Raw genomic sequence first — 25358 nt, 5'->3', positions numbered from 1 at the left:
ACTTATCGACGATATAGAAAACAAAGCATAACAGAGAAATGGAATGGCGCTCAGTTGATCAAAAATTTTATGAGATCTTTGAGTACTCGGAGGGACATCAAAAGGTGTCTAGGAGAAGATGGCCTCACAGGGCGGGCCCTTGAGGTTGTAAGGTTTAGTTACCATAGCTTACGGCTAGAGCAATGGGAGAGAGCCTAGTAGAGAGAATAATAAGGATAACAAGTGCTCCGCCCGCCATGCAGAGAGCAAGTGCTTGGTAAGACAACAGCCTAGTGAACGAAGTGCAATTGTCACTTCTTTGTGGTGTGTCAAGCTACACAGATGAACATGCCAATCCTAGGAACTTAACAATGGCAAAACTGTTGCACGCCCTTGAGTACCTCCATTGTTACAAATTGTCTACCGTAGAGGCTGCACGTACACAATCATCAGTATGACTAGAACCAAGTTCAGTCCCTTATGGAGTAAGGAGGGTGTGGATTGGAGAATATGGTTATAAGCTCTCTTCTTCATGCTTCTCTTTTTACCACAGTTAAAAACTTAGGAATTAGATCAGTAAATAAACCGGCCATGATCAATCCCTCTTTTGATTAATTCAACACAAACAACAAGATAGAAATTCTGAATTCAACACCCAAACCATAGAATACAATACGTCAATCCTCAACACGAGATTTTCTCTCTTTTTACAGTTTCATGAACGAACGAAAAAAAAGAAGTTCTAGAACAGCTCGACGCAGGCAGGTTATAAATCAGAGGTGATCTTAGACGAACAGAAAAAAGAGGCCTACACACGAGATACTAAAACGTATCGGCCGACTTCTTCCCCAGACCCCACCACCATTATTCTTCCTTTACAAGGAAAGCAAAAATTAAAATAATCCAGGCCATATGATCTTGATCATATTAGATGTAAGATCCATGGTTTATGGCAATCAATGTGTTGCCGTCGCCCACAGATTGATAAAAGATAGATTATTAAATTAAACCCATTTACTGGTTTATTATATTATATTATATTCCTCGATTATTGAGTTCCATTTTTTACTTACTTTAATCTCTCGAATCTTCTAGGAGATCGCAGAAATGTCCCATTCCTCCCACTATCACGGTATTCAAATGGGTTTCATTAATGCTTCAAACTCAGACGAAGAAGAAGACGGAAGACCAAGAAAAGGCAAATACAGAAGTTTGGAACTATCACCTGTGATGTGTGAACCCCACACGGAACCCCACACGGAGCTGAAAGTCGGAAACCCGTATGACTTCACGTACTAAAATCTCTGGGGTGTGTTTGTTTGGGCCTTGCGTTTGAAGAATGGATGCACGTGAATCATGATAGAGATTAGACGGTGAAAAGGAAAATTTTCTGTTTTATTTCTTGTCCTGTTCATTTTCCCAAGTCCTTCTAATAGGGGGTGGATCCTGAAAAATTATCGCCCCCAGTACTGGGGGCACTGCTATACGCATCGTGCGATGCAGCAGCGCCCATGTGTGCACAATATCCATGGATCTCACCCAGGAAATGTGTTCGGATAAGGGATAAGATGGTCATTTTCACCCCCTATTAAAAGAACTTGAGGAAATAAACCGGAGCAGAGAAATGGAGCAGATAATGATCCGAGAGTGAAGACAAATGTTCTTCATAGTTATGATTTTTTTGTTCCTTAGGAGTTCACTTTTTACATACTTATTTTAAATGTTGATAATTGTCTTGTGGCAAATCCGATCGGTTGTCAAGTTTTAATCTTATTAGAGTTTGCCATGTGGCAATAAAGAATTTTGAAAATCTAAAATAAGTATACCATGCTAATACATGGAAGGATATTCAATGAATAAAGAACATTTGACACGTAACTAATCTAAATCATGACATCTAAAGCTCACCGTCAAGATAGTCACATCATCTGTCAAAGTGGCAAAAATATAGTGAACATATAAGAATGGATTCTTACCATGGACTTATACGAGCCATTTTTCTTTTCTTTTTCTGTTTTTTGGGAAAATGACCTTTATATGAAATTTTATCCACTCAAGTATGGTGCATTGCCCAATACACTTTTAAAGTGCATTTGACGATGATACTCCTAAAGTCCTTATATACGAATCATTTGAGGTTTCATCCCACACTCCTATTGTCTTGGTGTAAGAGATTAGGTTCCACACCGGTAGCGTATCAATTTACTATCTTTCCTTCTTTCTTTCTTTCTTTCTTATTTTGGTATGATGGAGGGAGCCGGAGAGGGGCGAAGAGGTTTCTCTAAGCAAACAACAAAGGAAATTGCATCAATAAGGTGTATAAAACAATATCGTAAATAGGAGGGCAGCGAAGTTATTTCACGTAAGAAAGAGAGACAAAAATAGAGATACTAATGTCATAGTTTTAGATCACGGTATTGAATCCGGTATTGATCATGGCTGATACCAATACATATCGATTGATATTGATCCAAATCGATCAAAATTATTAAATAAATAAATAAATAAATAACCAAAACACTTGGTTGGCTTTGATATTAGATACAATCAATAATATTGTATCCGATATACAAATCTGATACCGATACCTAAAACCATGGATAATATACCCCGATCTTCCCTTAGTCGTTGGCTCAGTTTCCTGTTTTTTTTTTAAACTTTTCGAGTCCCTAGTAGTAAACCATTCGAGGGAGGTTGTTTGTTGGATAACATTGCCGTACATCAAAAAAAGCTGCCTAAACCAAACACATTTGCTCGATCTATCAACTTCGTCGGTGCATAGGCAGAGCCACCTTAGCCCTCATCTTCTTTCTAGTGTGGCCAAGAAAGAAATCCAATTAGCTTAAATGGCTTCATTTTCGAAGCCTTTTCTCTTTGTTTCTACTTTTAATCTGTTACCTGTTATTGGCTTCTTTGTTGTCCAATGAGTTTTCTTGCTTGTCTTTTCTTCATCCAATGTAAGTTTGCTTAATTGTTCCAATGGCAAAAGAGCCTTTTTCAAAAGTTAAACACTTCCATTTGCTTGTCAAAGGATTCCTATAAATGTTACTTTCCACGAGTGATGTTTGTATTATAGGATTTGTTTAACAATTTTTCCTTTTTATGATTTCAGCATCAAAAGAAATGAGAATTTTCTCTTTTCATTTGTTATTATTAGTTAATTATATTCTTTTTCATTCCATTATTCTACACATTTAAGCACCAACAACTAAGCATTTTCATTCTAATAGTGAGATCCCATCAATTTTTAATAGTCAAATTGAATAAAGAAACCATGAAAAATAATAATTTCTACAGTAAAGTGTAAAGTGTAAACTGTAAAGAAAAAATTTAAACGATATATTAGAATTTATAAAATCGATTTTTAAAACAGTTTTAATTTACTCATACACTTTTTGATAATATGGATTTAGTTCGATTATTCTATCTTTATTTCATTCATAGAAAACAAATACAATCCCTAATCCACTTATTGTTCTAGTACCCAATCCGATTGTAATATCATAAAGGGAAAAAGATCTCTACTTGGTGGTGTTTTCTTCAATGGATGAGCACGTCTGATTATCTATCCAGGGGACAGAGGCATCATCTCATGGTGCCCTGTAAGAAGGCAAAGAAAACACCACCAAGTAGAGATATCTTGCCCTATCATCATAAAATAAGAATTGATTACTATTGTTTTGATGTTCACTTTATAACAGAAGTTTAAGTGATGGAATTTTGTTTGGGTCTCGAACCGGAGTTTGTAGGCTGTGTTGCCGACATTTGCTCTAGCTAACGTTTTTTTCAGTTGAGTGTTATGTTAGTTGTAACGCATTGATGCCGATTTACTCTCATCCCATAACCAGCACATGCTTTCAATCAATATTGAGGCAATTGAACCCATAAATCTAGGTAAGTGTCATTATTATTTTTCTTAGGCTATATTTGTAGCGTTGGGCTCCTCCATAGCGTGATACAGTGTGTAACGCACATCCAACGGCCCTGTATGCTCGGACACTTAGCCCAATACCCTGCATGTGTGTTGGGTTGCATGCCCTAGCACACAAGGCTGTTAAATGGTGTGCTACACACTGTGTCACGCTACATAGGACCCGAATCCATATTTGTATCTCAAGAAAAAAAAAAGAAAAACATAATGAAAATCATGATGATGCAATGATTGATTTATGTATCTATCTATTTCTTCAAAATTAATTTTTTCTTTATTTGGCATCCAAACATAGTCTTATGGAACAATTTGTAAAAATATTTTATCTACATTTATGATACTAATCCAACTTCCATTAATACCCCACAGTACGAAAGAATGCTGATTGGTTGAAAGGAAAAACACCCCCTTATCCAATAAGAGAGCCTGAGCAAAACATTATCTCCACCAAATGACATTATTGATGTCGCTTCTAACTTTTTGGTTGCAGAAAGAAGATAAATATTTTTGGCAGCAGAATGTCACAGAAAGTGACTTTATCGACGAGGTTCATTGTCTAGGAAGTAGTAGGAAGGACGATGACTTAACCCTATTTCCACTACTGTCTAAACAAGTCAGACTGCGCGTGTGCAGATCATTATGGTGTTTGTCTAAATGGGAAAATTTTGGACTTTCTTGTATCAGTTGCTTCTCCTAATTCTTTGGGTTCCTGACAAACCATGCAAAAAAAAATCTAAAGGAGTTACTCTATCCTCTCAATATAAATAAAGTAAACCATATCCAAAGTATATATATATATGACAAAGGTTCTCTATCCGGAAGTGTGGCCTATGCCAGCACTTCCATCAGTGTATCTCTCTCCTCCTCATGTGAAAAGATGCTTCTGCCCCCTTATTTGAAAGAAGAGAGAGATAGACACATGGGAGTGCTGGCGTAGACCACACTCCCATATAGAAAACTGCTGCCCATATATATATTAGGACGTTGTTCTCTGTGCCGCAGTGTAGGCTGCGTCCAAGCACATGGGGGTGGATGCAATGATCACTCTATCCCTCTGCACCGACTCTGCACAGGCTGTCCATGTCCCTGGGCGCAGCCTATGCTGTGACACAGAGAACATTGTCCCATATATATTTGAAGGGATAAAGTTCTCGGCACTATAGCGTAAGGTACGCCAAGATACATAGGGTGGGCAAAATGACCCCCCAATGACATTAACCTTGCCCCTCTCTCACCCCATGTGTTTGGATGTAGTCTACGCCAAATGTGCTTTTGGACAGAGAACGTTCATCCATACTTGAATTTAACCAACACACATTTTCCATCAGAATCTGCTTGTGATTTTGGAGAGAATGAGATACAAGTCAGGATTTAAAAACTTGGAATTAGGATCAGTCTGGAATTTAGGGGTGTCAATTGGTTGATTCGGTTTAAATCGATTTCAATATGAGAATGGTGAATCCAACACCAAACCAAAAAGGAAAGATTCAGTTTCAATTTGGTTTTAGATTCTTATTAATTTGTTATCGGCTCAATTTTGGTTATGGTTCGATTTGAATTCAGTTTGACATATATATGTATACAGAATTATAAGAAAAATATGTTTTTTAATGAATTTCGGAGTTTTTATGAGGTGTTGAGCCAACATTGCTATGTAACCAATAGTGTCCATACACAACAACAGTGCATAATTGAGCTCTTTTGGGAGAGTATGTCCCAAATAGAGCTTAGTTGCGTTGGCACTTGGGGTTCCCACCATAGAAAACCATACATATAGGGGGATAAAGAATAAAGGTAAACGTTCTTCCTCCATTGCAGATGAAGAGAATCTAGTTATTGGGGTATCATTATTCTCTCTGTTCTCCATTGTACAAACCATAAAAAATCCTTAGGATTAAGAGATTTGCTCTCTCGGTCCAAGAATAAATAACATCTATTTATCTGAAGTTTGATTGGTCCATGATAGGGATGTCAATCGATCGGTTTTGATTGGTTTCAGTTTAGGTTGAATCAGTTTCGATATGAGAAGGGTGAATTCGAAACCAAACTAATAAGGAAAGCTTTGGTTTCGATTAGTTTCGATTTTGATTTGGTTTCAGGATCTTATCGTTTTCTCCTATTAGATTGTTATTGGGTTAGTTTTGATTTGACATATTTATGTATGCATAATTATGGAGAAAAATATGTTTTTTTAATTAATTTCAAACTGGTATCAAATTCTTATCGAGTTATATCGATTTGGTTTCGGTCCAATTTTTTTAATCGGTTTTGGTTTCGGGTTAAGTCAATTTTGGTTTGATATGTTTCATGTGTTGAATACCCCAACCCAAAGCCTATCCAATAAGGATCAGGCGGTTCAGGTCCATTACACCGGTTCAGATTAGGTTTTGACACTCCTAATCCATGATGTCACATTCACATGCTATCCGAAAATGGAATTCCAACTAATGGATTTGTGCCCTTTCTAGTGTGGGATAAAATCTCTCTTGACAAGTCAATGAGATCACGGGAAGGGGCACACACAGTTCGTATATAGATAGATCCACATGTCAAGAAAGAAAGGAAGTGCGTGACAGAACACATGATACCGGCAGCATGGCCATCATTTTCCATTTTTACCATTTGACATTTTGGATGTTGTGGAAAGAACTAAATTCCATGGCCGAGGCCATTATAAACCCTTCTAATAACCATTGTTTTGCGTTTCTTGTTTTTTTTGGGGATAATTTCCTAGATCTATTAGATAAGAAAAAATATTATAAAATAAGTAGGTTTATAAGAAAAAATATTATAAAATAACTAAGTTTACAAGAAAAGTAATATAAAACAAAATCAAACCTACTTGTTTTGTAATATTTTTTCTTATCTAGTGAATCTAGCTAATTTTCCCCTTTTTTTTTTTTCGAATGCACCTAGAATAGATCTTACAATCTTATAATAAAAAACTGTGTGATTTAAATAAATCTCAATTTTATCAAGAAAATCAATGCTCATTTGAGTTTAAACTGTATGGTTTTGTGTTACTGGATCTATTGACCTGGAAAGTTTTGTAAAGAGGGGTGAGTAGACACAACCCTGAAGAGCTTTATGGATAAGAATCCTTACTGTTTATTAATGGCAGAGAGAACCATTCCACATGGTCTGCACCACAAACTTGGACACCCAAGTTCTTAAGTTGTTAGATTCTTAATTAGAGCAGGTGGCTACGAATCACAGTTGTGGGGTTCACATCCGTCGTTGCCCACAACTGGCCCAAAAGGGAAGGACCTTTCCTTTACCTATGGGATAGGAAATTCATGATCGGGACAGCAAACCCAAAGTCATGGTACTTGTGTTTTTTTTATTTTTTTTAAATTTTTTTTTGCCCTTAAAGAAGAATAAAGCTTTTCATTTTATTGGTGGTCGTAATCGTAATGTCATTTCTCCTAGTTGTTTATTTGGAAAGGCACGTTGTTTTCTATTTTCTCCTTTTGAATATGATAAAACAGCGCTTCTGAATTGATACATACTGATTTATGGGGTCCTTAAAATAAACATCACTATTAACTTTTGGTAGTGGATGATTACATTTGTTTTAGTTGGACATTACCTTTATTTTGCAAATCAGATGCAATAGAATGCTTTAATTTATTTCTTTTCGCACACTTGTTGAAAAATTATTTTAATTGAAACTAAAATTTTCCACAGTAATAGGGCAGGGAATTTGTCCGGTTGGCCATGCTCATGTCGTTTGGTATTTTCCAACAAATTTTGTTCTCACACACAAACCACTCAACAAAATGGCCTTGCTAGCTAAAACATAGACATATTATTGAAATGGGTATTACTTTACTTAGTTATGCTTCTTTACCAAAAAATTTTAGGGTTGATGCTTTCAAGACAACTAACTACTTGATCAAATCTCTAACCTTGAGTAGTTTTTGTCCAGAAAAATTCATTTGAGGTATTGTTTTGGAAAAATCTTGATCACAGGTCACTTCGCATTTTTTGATGTACTTCTTATCCACTACTTCTACCTTATAATAAGGATAAACTAACATGGAAATTGTATTATGCTCAGGAAATTAAAAGAAATTAATATATAAACGAATCTTATAAAAAAATGTACGATTAATTTTTTTAAAGTTTAAATATTATGTACTACAAAAATTTAAAGAAAAATATAATGAATACACATGTATGGAAAAGAACCCTCATTGGGGAGTGAAATAGAACATGAAACCGTAAGCTCCCAAGCAGTGGGAGGAGACCAGGGCTCTGACCGCGTGCCTATTGAAGAATGAGCCAGCGATTCATAGGTAGTGGCTTGGTTAAGGGAACCCACCGAAACCGTAGCGAAAGCGAGTCTTCATAGGGCAATTGTCATTGCTTATGGACCCGAACCTGGGTGTGAAAAAAAAGTACATAAGAGGAGAAAAAGAAAACAAGAAGAAAAATCATGTGTTCTTTATTCTTGTTCGCATACATCCCAAAAAGAAAACAACTTAAGGTAAATTTCAAAGAACATTTTAAAATTAAAAAAAAAACCCAACTTTAAATTTGGGGATAAATAGTATAAAAATCTGAGAATAAATACTTAAAATTAAAGGTGCATAGGAACTTTCATCAAAGGATTTCTCATGTGAAAGAATATACAAAATTTGCAAAAAAAATATATTAGAATGCAATTATAGCACATCAAATTTTCAGTCAATAGGGCAAATCTAGATTGTCAAATGGTAAGGAAGACTATATATCAGCGGCACAAAACTTGGGCCATGTTTCTCTTGTATGGAGATGGCCCACATTGTATTTTTAATACTCTAGATTGCTTAAAGCTTTATGTATTTTCACCATTTTGGGTACTTTGTTTCAGCACAAGGAATGTCAAATTAGGCTTGAATTTTTATTTTATTTTATTTATTTTGTTTGTGCAAAACTCCCCATGAAGGGAGGAATTTGCTAAAATTACTAAAGTTTCATTTCCATTTGATGGTATTTTGATAATTTTACTAAAACTTTGGACCAAATCTGGCCAATGAGATGTATGTGGGGTTCTCTATCACATGGACTAACTCATTTACTGCCAAGTGGCAAATAGTGAAGCATTATATTTCATTGGGCATAGTAATGCCTAAAAAGACCTTATATTTATAGAGAGAGTTTTTTTCTCCACCATGGGAGAAAGAAAACCCACGACCTATTATCTCCTATAAAATAAAAGTTCAAAAATACCCCTATCCTCATTATAGTCCTCATTCCATCCCCATTAATGTCAACGGTGAATGAATACCTCATTCGCCATGGTTGAAGGGAAATTGCCTGTCTGTGTCCAATATTTCTCATTACGCGGTATTTGAACAGTCTCATTTTTTCCTTTTTTTGCTGGCAAATCTCCAATCCTTTCCTTATCCACCACTCAAACTCCAACTTGGCTTCACCCATTGTCTTCGTCCTCTTGAGACTTCATTTTCTAGTCAGAGGCTGTGATCTATTATCTCTCTCAGGTTCCACAAAGAACAATAACTAGCCAAGATTAAAAGAAAGAAATATCTCCCTAAGAAACTGAGCCTCGTACGGTCCAACTCATTATCTTTGTTCTTTAGTCATTACTGAATAAACTTCTACCCAAAAAAAAAACTTAAATGGCATGGAAACTCAATTGCACCTCAGAATTTTCAAAAGCTTTCATGATTTTTAGGTTTTTAAGTTTTTTTTTTTAAATCGTTCAAATGAATTCTAATATATGGGAGAATGTTTTCTGTACCGGGGGCGTAGGCTACGACTAGACACATGGGGTGAGTGAAATGACCACCCTGCCCCTTGAATGACAGACCCACGTGTCTGGGCACAGGTTGCGTAGTGGCATAGAGAACATCAGCCCCTACTATATATATCATGATTTTCTTTGAGCCGACCGCAGAGGGTACACTATTACCTTCCAGATATCCATCAATGACAAGACACTTAGGCATTTTCCCTAGCAAATTGTCCAAAACCATGGAAAACCAAAATCCTTGGTAAGATTTAAACAGAAAAAGAAGAGAGAACTGTGTTCTTTCCCTCAATTCATCATATCACAAGTAGGAAGAGAAATTAACAAGATAAGCTTTACCTTTCCAGTTTCTCCTGAACTTTCGCCATCAACATCATCATTAGATACCACTCTTCTTCTACCTTCCTTAACCACACCATGTTTCCAAGGCCAAGGGATCTTTTCAATGTAGCATCCATCATAACTTTTGCAAGAGATCTCTTTCTTTTGCTCCTCTAACTATTGTTGTTTAGAGTTCTTCATTATTAGTCTTACTTATAATGATTGGCTTATGGCCTCTCTATCGTTTTTTACTTTTAATTTTTCAACATATTCAAAACTCAATCGAGTTATCTTTCTCCATTACACATCCACCTACAAAGAATCACAACCCATCTAGGACACAAAACACCTCAAGCGTTTTGTTAAATAGCGAAATAGAGAAGGAACCCTAAAAAATTTGAAGCACGGATAACATATTGAGGCACGGATTATCTACTAAACAAAGAACCCTAAAAATTTTAAACATGAAGAATTTCTAAATCAATACATTACACTGAGAGAATGTTACATTATCCAAAAGCCCTAAAATTGCTCAATTTCTTCTGAAATCCATACCTTTTTATCCGACTTCTTCGACCTAACACCAGAGGGTCTACAGCAGGGTAGAGAGAGAGAGAACGAGACAAAGAGAGTGAGAGGGAGAGAGAGAGACTGAGATAGCAAGATAGAGAGCGAGAGAGAGAGGGAGGGAGAGAGCAAGAGAGAGATGAGATCGTGTTTTGTTGTTCTTACCTTGAAGGTCGGAGTTGCAGGTAGAGGTCTCCTCCTCTGGTCCTTCTCTTCCCCTTCTCTTCCCAATGTTTGATCACAAGGTTGTATCCCCAAACCAAGACCTTCACGGGTTTTGGCCGATTTTTGCTTTCGCCTAGTTGTTCTCGTTCTTTATAGACCGTGTCTGAGACGGTCTGTAAAAAACGTTCTTTTGGCAAAGATTCTCTCCGGTTCGTTCTAAAAGAACATAAAAGCGAACCGGCAACCCAAACAGATTTTCATGTTTTTTTGTTCTTAAAGAACGGCAGAATGGTGTTCGGACCGTTACCAAACCCACCCTTAGGCCCTCCTCATTCCCCGCATCAGCAAAAGATGAATCAAAAGAATCATCACCACACACTCTCTCTCTCACTCTTTTATATGAAATGACCTCTCTACTCCTTATGCACAAATCCTCATTGGTGTGTTCCCCTATGCCCTATGCTCAAAGAACCCTCTCCCACAATATGTTCCGGCTGGGGCTCTTTTGGAAGCGAAACTGATCAACTTATCATGAGGTATGGGACAAATTGCAAGGACCCTAAAATGTCCCTTACCCCCATAATGGGAGCAAGTTCTTGTTAATATTTGGCTTCCATTCCTAGTTAAATCTAAGAGAAAATGCTGGCCACGGTTTCGGTATCATGCGTCCTCACACACACTCTCTCTCTCTCATTCTCCTCCCTGACATGTGGATCCCTTGTATACTACTAGTCGTATGGCACCCCTTTTCGTGCTCCCTTCAATTGGTGTGGTAGATTCTATCCGACACCAGTAGCATGTCAATCTCCTACCCTAAATCTAATAAGGGGAAGGGTTTGGTGTCCAGTCGTGTGGCCCTTACACCCCTACACCAAAGCAAGGGCCAATGAGCGGGTGAGGATGGACCTTTAATAGGAGGGGCATGGAGGTCATTTCACCCCCTAATGTTTGGGTGCAGGGGAATACAACCTGGCAACGTTCTTTTTCCCATCTAATAATACATGCATTAGTGGCAAAACTGGATTCCCCTCGCTGGGTTTGTGCACCACGCACCTGGCTAGCTGAGTAAGCTCAACCCACGGCAGATTTCAGGTCCAAGGCAAGATCATTAATAAATAACATAACGGGCATGAGATTGCTACTTGGTTGCATGGTTTCTGCACCAGCATCTGGGCCATTGGGGGAGCACGCTTGGGTATCCAACTAGGGGCCACGGACGTCATTTTATGTTGCCATGTGAGAGGGCATAGGAGCTTTTTCCCATAACATAATAAGTCCAAGTCCAGCCCATCAAGCCTACTACAGCCTATAGGAGTTATGGGTTGGGCCAGACCTCCGTCAGGCCGGATGTGTTAGTAATCATAGTCTAATTCGTAAGAGATTAGGCTGTGTTTGGTATGCATTCTTGGAATGTAGTCTAAGTCAATTTGCATTCTCAAATGATAAAAACAACTACTTTTATCAATCAATTACTAAAGAGATGATAGTTCTCTTCCTTTTGATTGCTTGATTCTTCTAGTCACTACTTTTGCTAGCCTAAGGCCTAAGCAAGATATCTAGATAATGAAACATAACCTGTTAAGCCTTACCAACGATTGCATATATGATGTGCTTTTATATTTTACCTAGAGCACAAGCCATCATTGGACAACAGGGTTTCAAGAATCGGAATCCAGCCGAGGATAATCCGGATTCCGGCTAATCCAGCTGGTCCGATCTTTGTACAAAAAACCTTAAATAGCATTAAACTGCTGATTCTGGGGCCAATCCAGGTCGATTCTGATCCGATTCAAATCGAAATCAACCGGACCGGGTCCTGTTTCCATGTTTTTAAACCCTGTTGGACAAAGCACATGGCCATGGAAGCAGGCCATGATCAAAAAAAAAAATTTCTACCTTTAAATGAGAAGGCCATGATCATGTTAATATAACAGAAGGGCAGCAGAAGGAAAGGGGAAAAAAAAAAGGAATGATCTCAAAACTCTTGGGGCATGCGCATGCCCATAGCATCAATCAAAGCCCATTTCCTGCATCAGGTTGGGCCCATAAACCCATTAGTCTGAAGAGGCCCATGCTGTTGAGTCCAGTCCAGACCTCCATCAAATCTTAGGCCAGTCCAATGAGTCTGGAACTTTGAGGTAAGAATTAGAATTAGAAAAAACTCACCATCTCATCAACTGTTGAGTCATGAAGGATACTTGAAAAACCGCAAGTTGGTAAATAAGAAAATAGTTTATGCAATGAGGAACATTCAAGGAAAAAATAGTAAGAATTAATCATGTTATTGAACACTGTTTAAGTCATTGTGCTTGGCCAAACACATGCCATGAAAACAAGAAAAAGGGCCAACCTATGAAAAATTGAGTGTGAAGGCTCTCGTTGTATCTAAAGCCAAAACTATGTAGAATTAGAAATAAGCAAAGAAATTTGCGTTTGACCTTAATGTTTAATCTTAACTTGCATTCTTCTTCTTTAATAATTTAGTAGATATTTGTCAAAAATAAAAGGGAAACAAAAAAACTATGTAGATATAGGTCAAAGGCTAGAAGATTGACTATAATAATGTTCAACATGGAAGGTAGTAGTTACGAAGGAAGGGTATAAAATAATTGACATTGTTTGTAGAGGGCGAGTCTTGGTGCAATGGTTAAGGTTGCTCTATTGTGACCAAGAGGTCACGGGTTTGAGTCTGAAAACAACCTCTATGCGAAAGCAGGGGTAAGGCTACGGTCATTAGCCACTACATATGATTTTGGTTTTTTCTATAAGCCGTCCTATGCGCCATACAATGGACTAGTTTGATACGGTCGATGCCTTGTTTTAATATAGAAACTTTAGCAAGTAGTTTAGGTACACATTTGAGGACTTAACTCCTCTCAGGTTCCCTTTCCTGTTAGGTTCGTAGGTTCCTCTCATAGGGGATTAGAAATGACGACCTCACCCCCTGCCCGAACACACTACCCGGGTGGAGTGAGGTTGTCATTTCAACCTTCCCTGTGAGAGGAACCTACGAACCTGACTAGGCAGGGAACCTGAGAGAAAAAAAATTCCACATTTGATGCCTCATAGAACTGTGAAAATCTCTCAGATGTTTAGGTAAACATAGAAATGAAAAAATAAAACATCTTTGTTAACAGCTTCTACTTATGTAATAAAGGATTCAATGACTGAAGCAAGGAATCAACATAGATCTTTTCAGACCTTAATCCCAATACTTACGTAGCCCAAATTCTTTATGAAAAAAGCACAAGAAAGGAACAAATGTCAATTAGATTCTTTTCCAACATTACAAAACACACATGAGTCATCAATACTTAAGAAATCAACTCACCTTATTTTTAGTTGTTAAATTATTTAATAATTTCCATGAAAAATACGGAATTTGGGATGCAAGTCAGTTTTCCAAATGAAAGCCTGCACATAAAATTGACAGAGACCTAGGTTACCTACGAGAGCAGCTTGACTGCTAAAACGATGGTATGAGAGAATCCAAATAATTGCTTTAGGGAAAATTATCTCCTCCAGTTCCATGCACGACCCAGTTCCTCAGTATCTCTAATAAAGGGGGGGGGGGGGTGGACTCCACCCGGGCAGAGTGTTCGGGTAAGAGTGGAATAGTAGACAAAAAAACCACATTTAGTTAAAGGACAAAAGAGAATAGTGGTATCTTTAAGATGGAAGGGAAAAAAAGAAAAATAATAACAAGCATATTCCAAGACCTCTCTATCATTAAATCAGATACTTTTGACAACAGGGGTAGGATGGTTCTCATTCATGTGCCATAAAACCTTGAGCAATATATTGGGAATCTAAATCACTATTTATGTCTTAACCAAGATCCAGCACCACTATTTATCATATTTGGCATAATAGAATCATGTTTCAAAACTTAAAAAATATAGCCATAATTCATCCTTGTAGACATTGTAGATGGGAGTAATCCCTCCAAATTAAGCTAGTTTTTTTTTTAACACATTGGTGATCATACCAGTTCCTAAATTTTGCACCACCTTCCAAAGTCACTCATATGGTAGCCTCTTGGTTTTGGTTCCATTGTCCTGATCACAGCCAGCTCCATATTGAGTTCAATCCAAGGTTATTAAACTTGGGATTAGGATCTGGATCAGTCCAGCTGATTGGAATTGGTAGGGAATCAGCCGTATCAACCGGAATTGCCCAAAACCCTAGAAACAAAGCATGCATTGGTCACTCCAGATCGCCTGAATCAAGATTGGGCTCGTCCGATTATGATCCAAATCATCTAATTCGACCAATCTGATTCCGATTCTTAAAATTTTAATTCAATTATAAAAAGAGATCAACACGAGCAAACTTTCACAGTTCGCTAACCTTACTGTAATGACTACTAGCTGACCTTCCCATTCGAATGGCGTATTAAGCTATGGTGATAAACAGTAAATTAAACTAATCTAATATTTTGATTGGAGTAAGTAAGGTTTGTTAGATTTAACAATTTGGTTTTGCCAAGTAAACATGAGTGCCGTGAGTTGTAATCTCTCCTCCAATTGATAAGAACAGACAGATTCGATCCACAACCAACACTGATTGGGTTTATTGCCGGATCAAAATTTTTTTTGTTAAATTCTTTGGATTGATGTTTGAAAATCCAAATCGGAAAATTTAATTATAACCCCCATTCCTTTTATGGTTACGGATTGGTCCATCGTTGTGAGATAGTTTTAATGGTGGAATAGCAGAACACATGACACCGTAACACAATGAGACGTATATAACTGAGGATCGTTGATCTTTGTTATTGCTATTGGATTAGAATCTATCATCTTCAAGATTCGTCTTTGATATGATTTTCTGCAATTCGCGAATTGGAAAGATCTCAATCCAAGCGTGTGTGTAGGTGTTTTACAGATCTACAGTCGACGTTTATTCCTTTGGTTCCTCCCTTTCTCTCGCTTGCTCCTGCACTCCTCTCTCTCTCTCTCTCTGTTTCGACAAATTCTTTTTTTGTTCCATTTTTTTCCCTCCCCATTATTCAGGTTCTTTCACATTTCTCTTACATCTTCAAAACCCTTCTCTCAAAACTTATTGAAACCCTAATCTGGACCGATCACAAGTTTGGAATCTGAATACAGAAAGCTTCAATTGGTTCAATTTCGTTGGTGTTCGCTACGCTTTCTGAAAGTCCGTACCACCTCATCCCCTGCCTTACACCTGGTGGTGGATTCACCCACACTTTACCCCTCGGCCGTGCTACCTCTATTATTGTCTCGCCTTCTTTCTCTCTGTAACCCGGTTTTTTTATCAGGACTGTGTTCTTGATCCAAGCCCGTTTCTGTCAAGATTCGTCGACATTGAAGAAATATTGAGTTCGAAGGCTTACTGGTCTACCATTTTAGTTTCATTTCTCGTTGAACTTTGGAGGTGTTGTGGGCAGGGTTTTGATCATTTTTGGCTGGATATTCGGCCTGGGTTCAAGACATGGGCATTTGATCTTATTAACTTTTAGGGTTGCTGTTTCAATTATAGTGTTTTCCTTGTTTCTTTTCCCTATCATTTTTTATGGCGTTCCAGAACAATAGGGGAGCGCTGCTCCAATAGGGTTACCTTTATGATTAGGAGCTTCACGGCTTCATGGAGATTTCTGAATCAGGAATTTGATGCTAGACGCAGCAAATATTTAACCTTCACGAAATATTTCTTGACGTTCATTTGCTCTTCCGTGGTGGTGTAACGTCACGTCCAAGGTTTTGCAGGGGCAGCTTCTCATCCTCTCCTTCTAGAGTACCCATAATTTGATACTTTTAATCGAGGAGATTGTTTGTTCGCCACTGGATGCTGGTAACTTCTGCTTTGTTTTTGAGTTTCGACTTTGTTGGGGAGTTGGTATTGTGGCTGAAAATTTGTACGGTTGACTATTAATCTCAAAGAACTATAAGAGATTGTTCCTTTCTCCCTACTTGATGGTTGGTTTAGTGTTGATTTACCTTGCGCATTGGTGGGCGAATGTGTTGAAGGCTTGAAGCAATAAACTTTTAGTGCTCTCTCTGTACCTCTGTCACCCTCTCAGCCTCTCTCACGAGAGAGGACAGTCTTTTAGACAGCACGGGTTAGCTACGGGTTAGTCTTGTATGGGCGATCATGCTGGCTGGGCACAGCCAAGTGGCCTCTTGCCCAATGGCCTCTTGCCAAATGAAGTAGCATCCGTGCCTCGGGTACTTGACCCAGAGAGATGGTCTAAAGCCGAAGTGAGAACTGCAGAGCTGATTGCCTGCATCCAGCCCAACCCACCTTCTGAAGAGCGAAGAAATGCTGTTGCGGATTACGTCCAGCGGCTCATCATGAAGTGTTTCTCCTGTCAGGTTGGCCAATGTTGCATTTGTTTTCTTTGGTTTCCTGATTTGTTCTGTGCATATTTTTTCTGTGTATTATCCATTATTGGTGGCAACATTATTTCAACTCTGCATTTTTATTATAAGCATGGGCAGGCACGTCTTGACAAGTGAAAAATGAGTTGGACCAGCTGGAGCATCGGTTGACTGTGTAATGCCTAGATGTCTCAACCTGATGTTGAATTTCCTTTACATCTCGAGGGCTGTTTCATTTCTTTTGACAAGGAATTGTGTTAATATTAATTTCCTACATTGGCATTTTCTGGCCATCTCTGGTGAACATGCCAAATGCAACTAGTCTGGTACACTACGTACACTTACTATGTTTGATATAAAAACTTCAAAATCTTCCTTAATAAATAGGTAGAAGTGAAGATTAGTTTTTTTATCATTCAATGAGCATTGTCTTGTATTCCATAGAAATTGGGGGCAATATAATCCTTACATTAGGCCCATCCTATCTAACTTTCAGGCATCAAGATTTGCTTCAGGCGTGGATGATTATCATAAGAGATTCCCAATATATCATTAGGTTCTCGTTCTTGAAAATCCACACTTTTCCAAATCCAAAAAACAAACGGAATTCTAGGATTCCTCCTTGAGGCACATACTTTTATGCATAAAATTTTCAAAATAGAATTGAAGTAAATATAGATGGAATAAGACAGCTTATTTCTTATTAATTTGGATTTCTATTCTAAGTATTTTTTTTCATTGAATCACTGACGGGCCATAGCAATTGCACCTATTAAAGCAACTAAAAGAATTATAGAAATGAGTTGAAATGGAATAAAAAAAAATTTGTTCATAAATGAATCCCAGTTTGTTGATCATTACTTATCAAGTTCTGTTCTATAATCTGGTCTGATCTTGTAGTCCAAATCATAGTTCTAAAACTCGCCGAGATCTCGGTGAGGTCTCGGAAAACTCGACAATCTCTAGCTGCTCGAGATGAGTTTACATACGAGACATAAAATATGCACCAACTCGAATATCTCGACTGAAATTTTGGCGAGATTTTGGTACTTTGTACCGTCTCGCCGAAATTTTGGAAAACTGCTACATTCCATAGTATAAAAAAACACCAACTCGAGAGCACACTTCAAAATTTTGAAGTAACTTGACAGAGAAGGGTTTTTGTCTAGAGAAGGGAGAAAACCTTGTTTCTTGACTTTTTGGCCACATCATCACTCAATACAACTGGGATACACTACTGGGGGTTGCCACATCACTACGAAGAGATTGATTGTATTGTTGGGAGTTGGGACATGGAAGACTAGTGAAGTAGGGTGTCTATGACTAATGTATTGTTCATTGTTGGGTGTCTATGTAATATGCACTGTGAACACTTCACGTGGAGAAGTTTGTAGTAGAAACTTGAAGTCTTAAACTATTTCTTAAATAATTATTCAATATTATGTGTCTTCATCCATTATTGCATAATCTACTTGTTTTACTTGCCAATTATGTATTATATCATTCAAACAATGTGTAGAATAGGCAATATTACATTAAGGGTTCAGCCTTTACTGCCAACCAAGGGTGCAAATCCAAAACACCAAATTGTTTTTTTTTTTTTTCCAATTTGAAGATTTACATATGTTTATTAAGCCTAAAACAAGCTTCCCTTAAAGTTTCAGAGCCAACTATGACCATTTGCCCACCGAAACATCATTCCGAAACCAAAAAAAAAAAAAAATGCATTGTCTCGTCGAGAATCTCGACTTGTTCGAGATGAGTTTTCGAACTATGGTCCAAATAACCCCGTACCATGATGTGTTACTGATGCATGATATTTTTCTGCACCTTGTCTTTCTAATGTATGCTTGCAAGGACAGATAATTTTGTATTTTGTATGTGTGTGTATCATGGATGATGGATAGCTTAGCAGGATTCTTGTAGCCTGGCCCACTTAGTTGGCTGATCGCTTTGATGATTACATTGCTGATGTTAGTTTATGATCTTAGAGATCCATGGATTTTTGGGGGGGTGTGTGTGGGGGGGGGGGGGGGAGCACCTGGGTTGTCAAAATTAATAACCAATAATCTTAAGAAATGAATACATTTTACGACTAATTGTTAGAACTTCTCTATTTCCATATCATCGGGATGTCCAGAGCTGGAAATTTGGAAGCTGTTGTCCTCAACTGAGGCTGGTGATGTTTGCCTGTTTGAAATCACAAAATGACATGGTTCCTAATAATCTCTAGATGATGCTATTCAATTTCCTCCTACTGCTCCTCTTTTTTATTTGCCTTTTATTTTCTTAACTTTATTTGATGAGCCTTCATGATGTAAGAACATGGCATAATTTGGTTTTCAGAAAATGTAGTAGTAACTCTTTCGTTCCCTCCAAAGTGAATTCGCTAGTTCATTGTTGCTTGATACTTGTAGAATTCAGTATCAAGATCTTCAAAATTCTCAATCTAGATCAATGACTTCTGCTAGCTTCAAATACCATGCAATTCTTGTGAGATGCAATAAGTGGCATTTTAGGTTTTTTTTCTTTCATTTACTATTGTGGCTTTGCAAGGCAGGATTGTCCTCTAGCTCTTTACAATATTAGGGCAAGGTGGCACACTGTGAAATTGAACATCATTCCCTGTAATCCTCAAAACTTGTGTCTATTGGCCCTATTCTGTTGGGACCTGCAGTTATGGATGAATACTGTCAGACTTTACCTTTTCTCCTTCCGCTTTTTTATTGCTACAGAAAAGGTGGGCCTGTTATCCATGGCTTTCTATTAAGAAAAACATCCTTCTAGCTTACCTAATAATTGTTAAGGTTTATTACAAGTTCTATGGAATGTGGAACTTCACTGTCCTCCTCCTGTGATAATTTTCTGTATTTCACGGTTTTGTCTTGATCTTTTCATTTTCAATTTCTTATTAACAGCTTGTAAGTATCTTGATTTACTTCAGGTGTTCACCTTTGGGTCTGTACCTCTCAAGACCTACTTACCAGATGGGGATATTGACCTAACTGCCTTCAGTAAGAACCAAAATTTGAAAGATACCTGGGCTAGTGAGGTTCGTGATATGCTCGAGAATGAAGAGCAGAGTGAGAATGCTGAATTCCATGTAAAAGAAGTTCAGTACATTCAGGCAGAAGTAAGCCCTTTTGATCACATATAATGTTTATATTTCATCAAATACTATATCTTTGCCTCTTCCATTTCTTCATAATTAGGTAATATATCTAATTCAAGCATCTCAACACCTTCCTATTTAGTTCTCCTTTTTTTTTGTCTTATTCTTTTTGTATTGTCAAGATACTGTGTATAATTAATTAATCCTTTTTTTTGGGCTTTTATCCATATTTCATTGTGCTAATGCAGAATTATAATTGTATCAGTTTCCTTTTTGATATTATATGGCTGTGTTTGCATTTCCATTTAGCTCTGAAACTTCAAAATTTGTATTCATGTAGCTTTTTCTGAATCTTGTGTCAATATCTGTTTCTTTGTATTCATGCAGCTAGAATGAGTTATGAAGTATGGATCTGGGGGGTTTTAGACATGGATAACGTTGATACTTAGAAAAATAACAACACGGAGAAATAGAGTCGTCCATGGATTCTATTCTCTTTGCATGACACATATGGGCTTTGAAAGTTCATTTGACAAAGACATTTTGATGGAATACTGTACTACTAGCACTGTTTCAGTCATTCAAATTGCTGTGAAAAGTATAGGACAAGAGACCTCTATATATAACCATCATGGTTAGAACTCCTAATTCATCCAAAACTGTGAAATGGACGAATCCTGACAGCATTATGAACTCCCATATTTCAATCGTAACTCTCTGAAGTTGCCTTTTATTCAAGGAATATTGGGTTTGTTTAGTAGATAAAAAACTTGTTTAGTGAAACCAAAATCGACCCTAGGGCTTTAAGATCGGTGATGGAGTTTTTGTTGTAATATGGGTACAATGGTATATTTGTCCATTAAGGTTTAGTTGGAAAACCCTAGTTTTCAATTGAAAGCTTCATCTAGGGTTTAATCCTCAGCCATATGCAGCATAGGGTGCTGCACCCTTTGAAGAAAAAATAAGCTTTAGGAGACTCTCAAACCAGAATCGCAGATCAGAAACAACCTAATGGTTGTGCTCTGATACCATGTAACAGGGCAGAGCCCTAGAACACCAGAACCAAGAGGATGAAGAGAGGAGATGGAGAAGAAGAATGGAGAAGAGGGACAAGGACTGATTAGAGTCTTAGAGACTCTCAAACCAGAATCGCAGATCAGAAACAACCTAATGGTTGTGCTCTGATACCATGTAACAGGGCAGAGCCCTAGAACACCAGAACCGAGAGGATGAAGAGAGGAGATGGAGAAGAGGGACAGGGACTGATTAGAGACTGATGATCGAAATAATCAGTCCCCTGTCCCATGAATTTATTTATATATGTCAAAGTTACAACAAATGATTCCCATTACAATTAGGAATCATATAAATAGAAAATAGAAAAACAATGTAACTAGGACTCAAACTAGGAATCTAATTTAATTACATTAAAACACATAGACACCAAAATAGGTATATCGATTAGAATAAGAATATTCTAATCTAGATACTCATAGCTCGATATACTTCAACAAGGATGAAGACCGGCAAGAAATTTGGCAACATGAAACTCAGCTTGTTGAAGCTTCAATTGTTATAAATCAAGTAGTGGGAGGTTGGTGAACTTGAAGTTCTTCAATAATGCCTTTGTAACTACTGAAGTACTCATTCAGAGAATTGTCACCTTGTGTAAAATTGAACAACTTTTCATGAAGTTCATAGGTTCGAGAGATATTTTTCTCCTGAGAAAAGTTTTCCTTCAGATCATTCCATTTGCTGTAGTATGAAACATGATATTAGCAGCAATGGTGGGTTCTATACTATTCCACAACCATATATTGAATGTGGAATTCCCACGCATCCAATCTTCATATGTAGTGACAGAGGTAGGATGTTTAGTATCAACAGTAGGAGGATCTTCAGTAAGATACTTCATCTTTCCTTTGGCATGAATGTAAACAAGTACAGCTTGGGACCATAGCATGTAATTAGATACACCATTCAACTTGATATTGGTGATCTGAATTCTGAACATGAACATTATCGACTGGGGTTTTCGGATCAGCCATCATGCAGGTTGGCAGTATAGGGATTAATGGAATCATCAATAGTCATAAGAACCAACAACAAACCAGTCTATATAGCAAGTAACAATATTCAGCAGCAGATAGAACTCAAAGTAGATCAGATCGGTACCTTGAATCCTAGATTTCCGGGTGATGTGATGTAGGACCAGATCAACAGATCTGATTAAGCCAGAAGGTGATCAAAGGACCCCCTTGGTATGAGAAACAAAGCCCCAAAAGTGGGGAATGGTCTACTGGACAGATCTTGAAAACTACCAGAAATCGAGAAGACCAAAACTGGTTAAAAACAGAGTACTACCAGTAGTTCTGTGATATGCAAATATAATGGAAAGTCCAATTGCTGATCGAATCTTCAAGAGGAACAGCTTGATAATGGTGCTAAAACAGGGGATCCAGAAGTAGAATCTCCACCAAATTGAATCAATAGAACAGAGATTTCATCAGCAGGCAGGTAGATATAGTAGAAGAACCTTAGTTTGTATTTAGATCATCGAAACTAGGGTAGTATAACAGTAGGCAGCATTGGCTGCTGCAGCCAGAATCGAGATATAGCTGTGGACTATCAAACCAGAAAAAGAGAAGAGGGTGATTACTAGTTAATGGTGCTTTAATACCATGTTACAATACCAGAGTTAGAATCCAATAATCACAAGAGAGAAGAAGAATGTAATTTCTAAAGAGGCTAGCAACCAATGGTTGCAGCCTTCCCCCTTCATTCAATATATAGTAGATAGAATACACAGATTCCTAGTAGGAATAAGAAAGTAAAACAGAGTCCTAGACTAATAAGAGAAGAAAGAAGAAGGAAATAGGAAGGACACTCACTACCAACGGGACACACACACACAACCCATGATAGGTAGGACTCTTCCTATTATGGAGACGTACAATAAACCCAGTCCCTATTGGTTTAACATGAACCATAATATGTCTATCATCCCGTATTGCACCATCGGTTCCTTAAGGCCAAGACTGCCGAGTGAACAACTATAAACATTTCATACCATTTTCTTCACCTCGCAAAAATCTCTAGGCTTTTCTTGCTCACGTTAATACTTTGCCAATGAGGGCTATAGCTTATACGGAATTGGTCTGTGATGTTTGAGATGTTCACTATCTTTAGGAGACTGAACAATGATATATTTGAAGTTAAGTGTGCTTCCATTTCAATGAATTTATGAGGCAAGGACCGTTAGGCTCTTCTCTCTTGAAGCTTGTGTGGTTATTTTTCTATGAGATTATTAGAGTTGCTAAGGGATTGCTTTGCTCATTCATCCCTTGAGGTGAACGCAGTGTGGTTTAGCCCTGCCTCCCTGTGCCATACATCCCAAACCCCCTCCCCAAGTCTGGGAAAAGGAAAAAAAAAAGGGAAAAGAAAATGACACATTTGAGTTTAATATATTGTTACTGTCCGTTAGAAATTTTGCCTTGATATATCTATTATATGAACTTTGATCTAGCATTTTTTCTTTATCATTATGAACTTTGAATTTCCATTTTGAAATTTACCTTTTCTTTCCTTTCTTCAGGTGAAGATAATAAAATGTCTTGTAGAAAATATCGTTGTAGATATATCTTTTAATCAGCTTGGTGGGTTATGTACCCTTTGTTTTCTTGAGGAGGTGAGGTGTTCTGAACATGTGGCCTCTAAACATTTTGCTTGAATCAGTGAACCTTGATTCTTGGTGTATGCCCTTCTAAAAAATATCTTCACTCATACAGGTTGACCATTTGATAAATCAAAATCATCTATTCAAGCGCAGCATTATATTGATTAAAGCTTGGTGTTACTATGAGAGCCGTGTGTTGGGTGCTCATCATGGACTTATTTCAACATATGCCCTTGAAACGTTGGTTCTATACATATTTCATGTTTTCAACAATAACTTTGCTGGTCCCCTTGAGGTATTTGCATGATTCACTATCCTTATTTCTTCCACTCTTTATTTTGAACTTTCTAGTTGAAAGTCTTCTCTTGGCATTTGCAGGTGCTCTATCGTTTTCTGGAGTTTTTCAGTAAATTTGATTGGGATAACTTTTGTGTGAGCCTTTGGGGCCCAGTGGCCATTAGTTCGCTTCCAGATATAACAGGTAGATATGGAATCATGGATCCATATTTACAATTCATTCTCCTCATTCACTGTATTTCGTCATTAGAAAAATATCATCCAATTCACCATTGCTTATTTTGTTTGGATGTCTTACAGCGGAACCTCCACGAAAGGACAGTGGAGAGCTATTGCTTAGCAAACTCTTTCTTGATGCTTGTAGCTCAGTCTATGCTGTTTTCCCTGATGGCCAAGAAAACCAGGGCCAACCCTTTGTTTCCAAACATATCAATGTTATTGATCCTTTACGTACAAACAATAATCTTGGACGCAGTGTCAGCAAAGGTATTTAAATTGTAAGCTTGATCCTGCATATTATATGTCCTGTGAAATTTGTATATTTTCTCATTGAAGTATTGACTGTAAGATGCTGGACAGTCGATTTCACTTTGGCCGTCTAAATTGTTTTTTATAAGCTAAATCAGGTACTTTTTTAGGTCAACTTGCAGCAAATTCTTGGTTCTGTTCTGTCTATTTTTACCAACTCTTTGTAGAACCATTGTGTGCCATAAGCCTCATCAAGCCAATTAGCATAGCAAAGAAAGAAGAAAGGTCAAGAAGCAGCCTAACTTGTGTCAATTTGAGCATTGCAGTTCTGTATTAAAATGTGTCTTAATGCTTTTGAGTTAAGATAGGTTGCATATGACTTCTGGAAACAGGATCTTGGGATCCAGAAGTGAAATTTCTCTCTCTCTCTCTCTCTCTGTTTGCAAAAGATTTTCTTAACATCTTTTATTTATTATTATTTTTTAGATAAGCTGAACACCTCGTAATTATTGATTAGGAATTATAGGTTGCTGGATCAAATTCAGCTTCCTAGATAGTTGAATAAGGAAATGTGTCAATTGGTCAAGTACTTGTTGCTGAAAACCAGGTCTGTTTTGGGCAATCTAGAGTTGGGAGCGTTACTAGGACTGAATTCTGTATATAGAATAATTAGATTCGAGTTAGATGTACTAGATTCAGTTGTAAATAAAATCAAAGTAGTTGGTATCACCAGGATTTTACTG

At 37.6% G+C, this 25358-nt stretch overlaps 2 protein-coding genes across 5 annotated transcripts in view; one reads left to right on the top strand and one right to left on the bottom strand.

Annotated features, from left to right (window-relative positions):
- The first annotated feature begins 15861 nt into the window (after nt 1-15861).
- LOC122671279 overlaps nt 15862-25358 on the top strand; it is a 19172-nt gene continuing 9675 nt past the window's right edge. For all 4 annotated transcript variants that reach the window (XM_043868429.1, XM_043868416.1, XM_043868410.1 and 1 more), the window contains exons 1-6: nt 15862-17056; nt 20007-20195; nt 23770-23862; nt 23963-24145; nt 24229-24331; nt 24448-24633. In XM_043868429.1, the coding sequence (XP_043724364.1) occupies nt 16826-17056; nt 20007-20195; nt 23770-23862; nt 23963-24145; nt 24229-24331; nt 24448-24633 (985 nt within the window). In that variant the 5' untranslated portion in view covers nt 15862-16825. The remainder of the gene's footprint in view (nt 17057-20006; nt 20196-23769; nt 23863-23962; nt 24146-24228; nt 24332-24447; nt 24634-25358) is intronic.
- The window catches only part of LOC122671305 (DEAD-box ATP-dependent RNA helicase 31-like), a 21279-nt gene continuing 20943 nt past the window's right edge, over nt 25023-25358 (bottom strand). The window contains exon 12 of the mRNA XM_043868440.1: nt 25023-25033. The gene's annotated coding sequence lies outside the window, so the exon portion shown is untranslated. The remainder of the gene's footprint in view (nt 25034-25358) is intronic.

This window comes from Telopea speciosissima, chromosome 1, assembly GCF_018873765.1.
Source record: "Telopea speciosissima isolate NSW1024214 ecotype Mountain lineage chromosome 1, Tspe_v1, whole genome shotgun sequence".
NCBI classification, from domain to species: domain Eukaryota; kingdom Viridiplantae; phylum Streptophyta; class Magnoliopsida; order Proteales; family Proteaceae; genus Telopea; species Telopea speciosissima.
The sequence above is the reverse complement of the archived record's forward strand: the minus strand, read 5'-3'. Positions and strand labels throughout refer to the sequence as shown.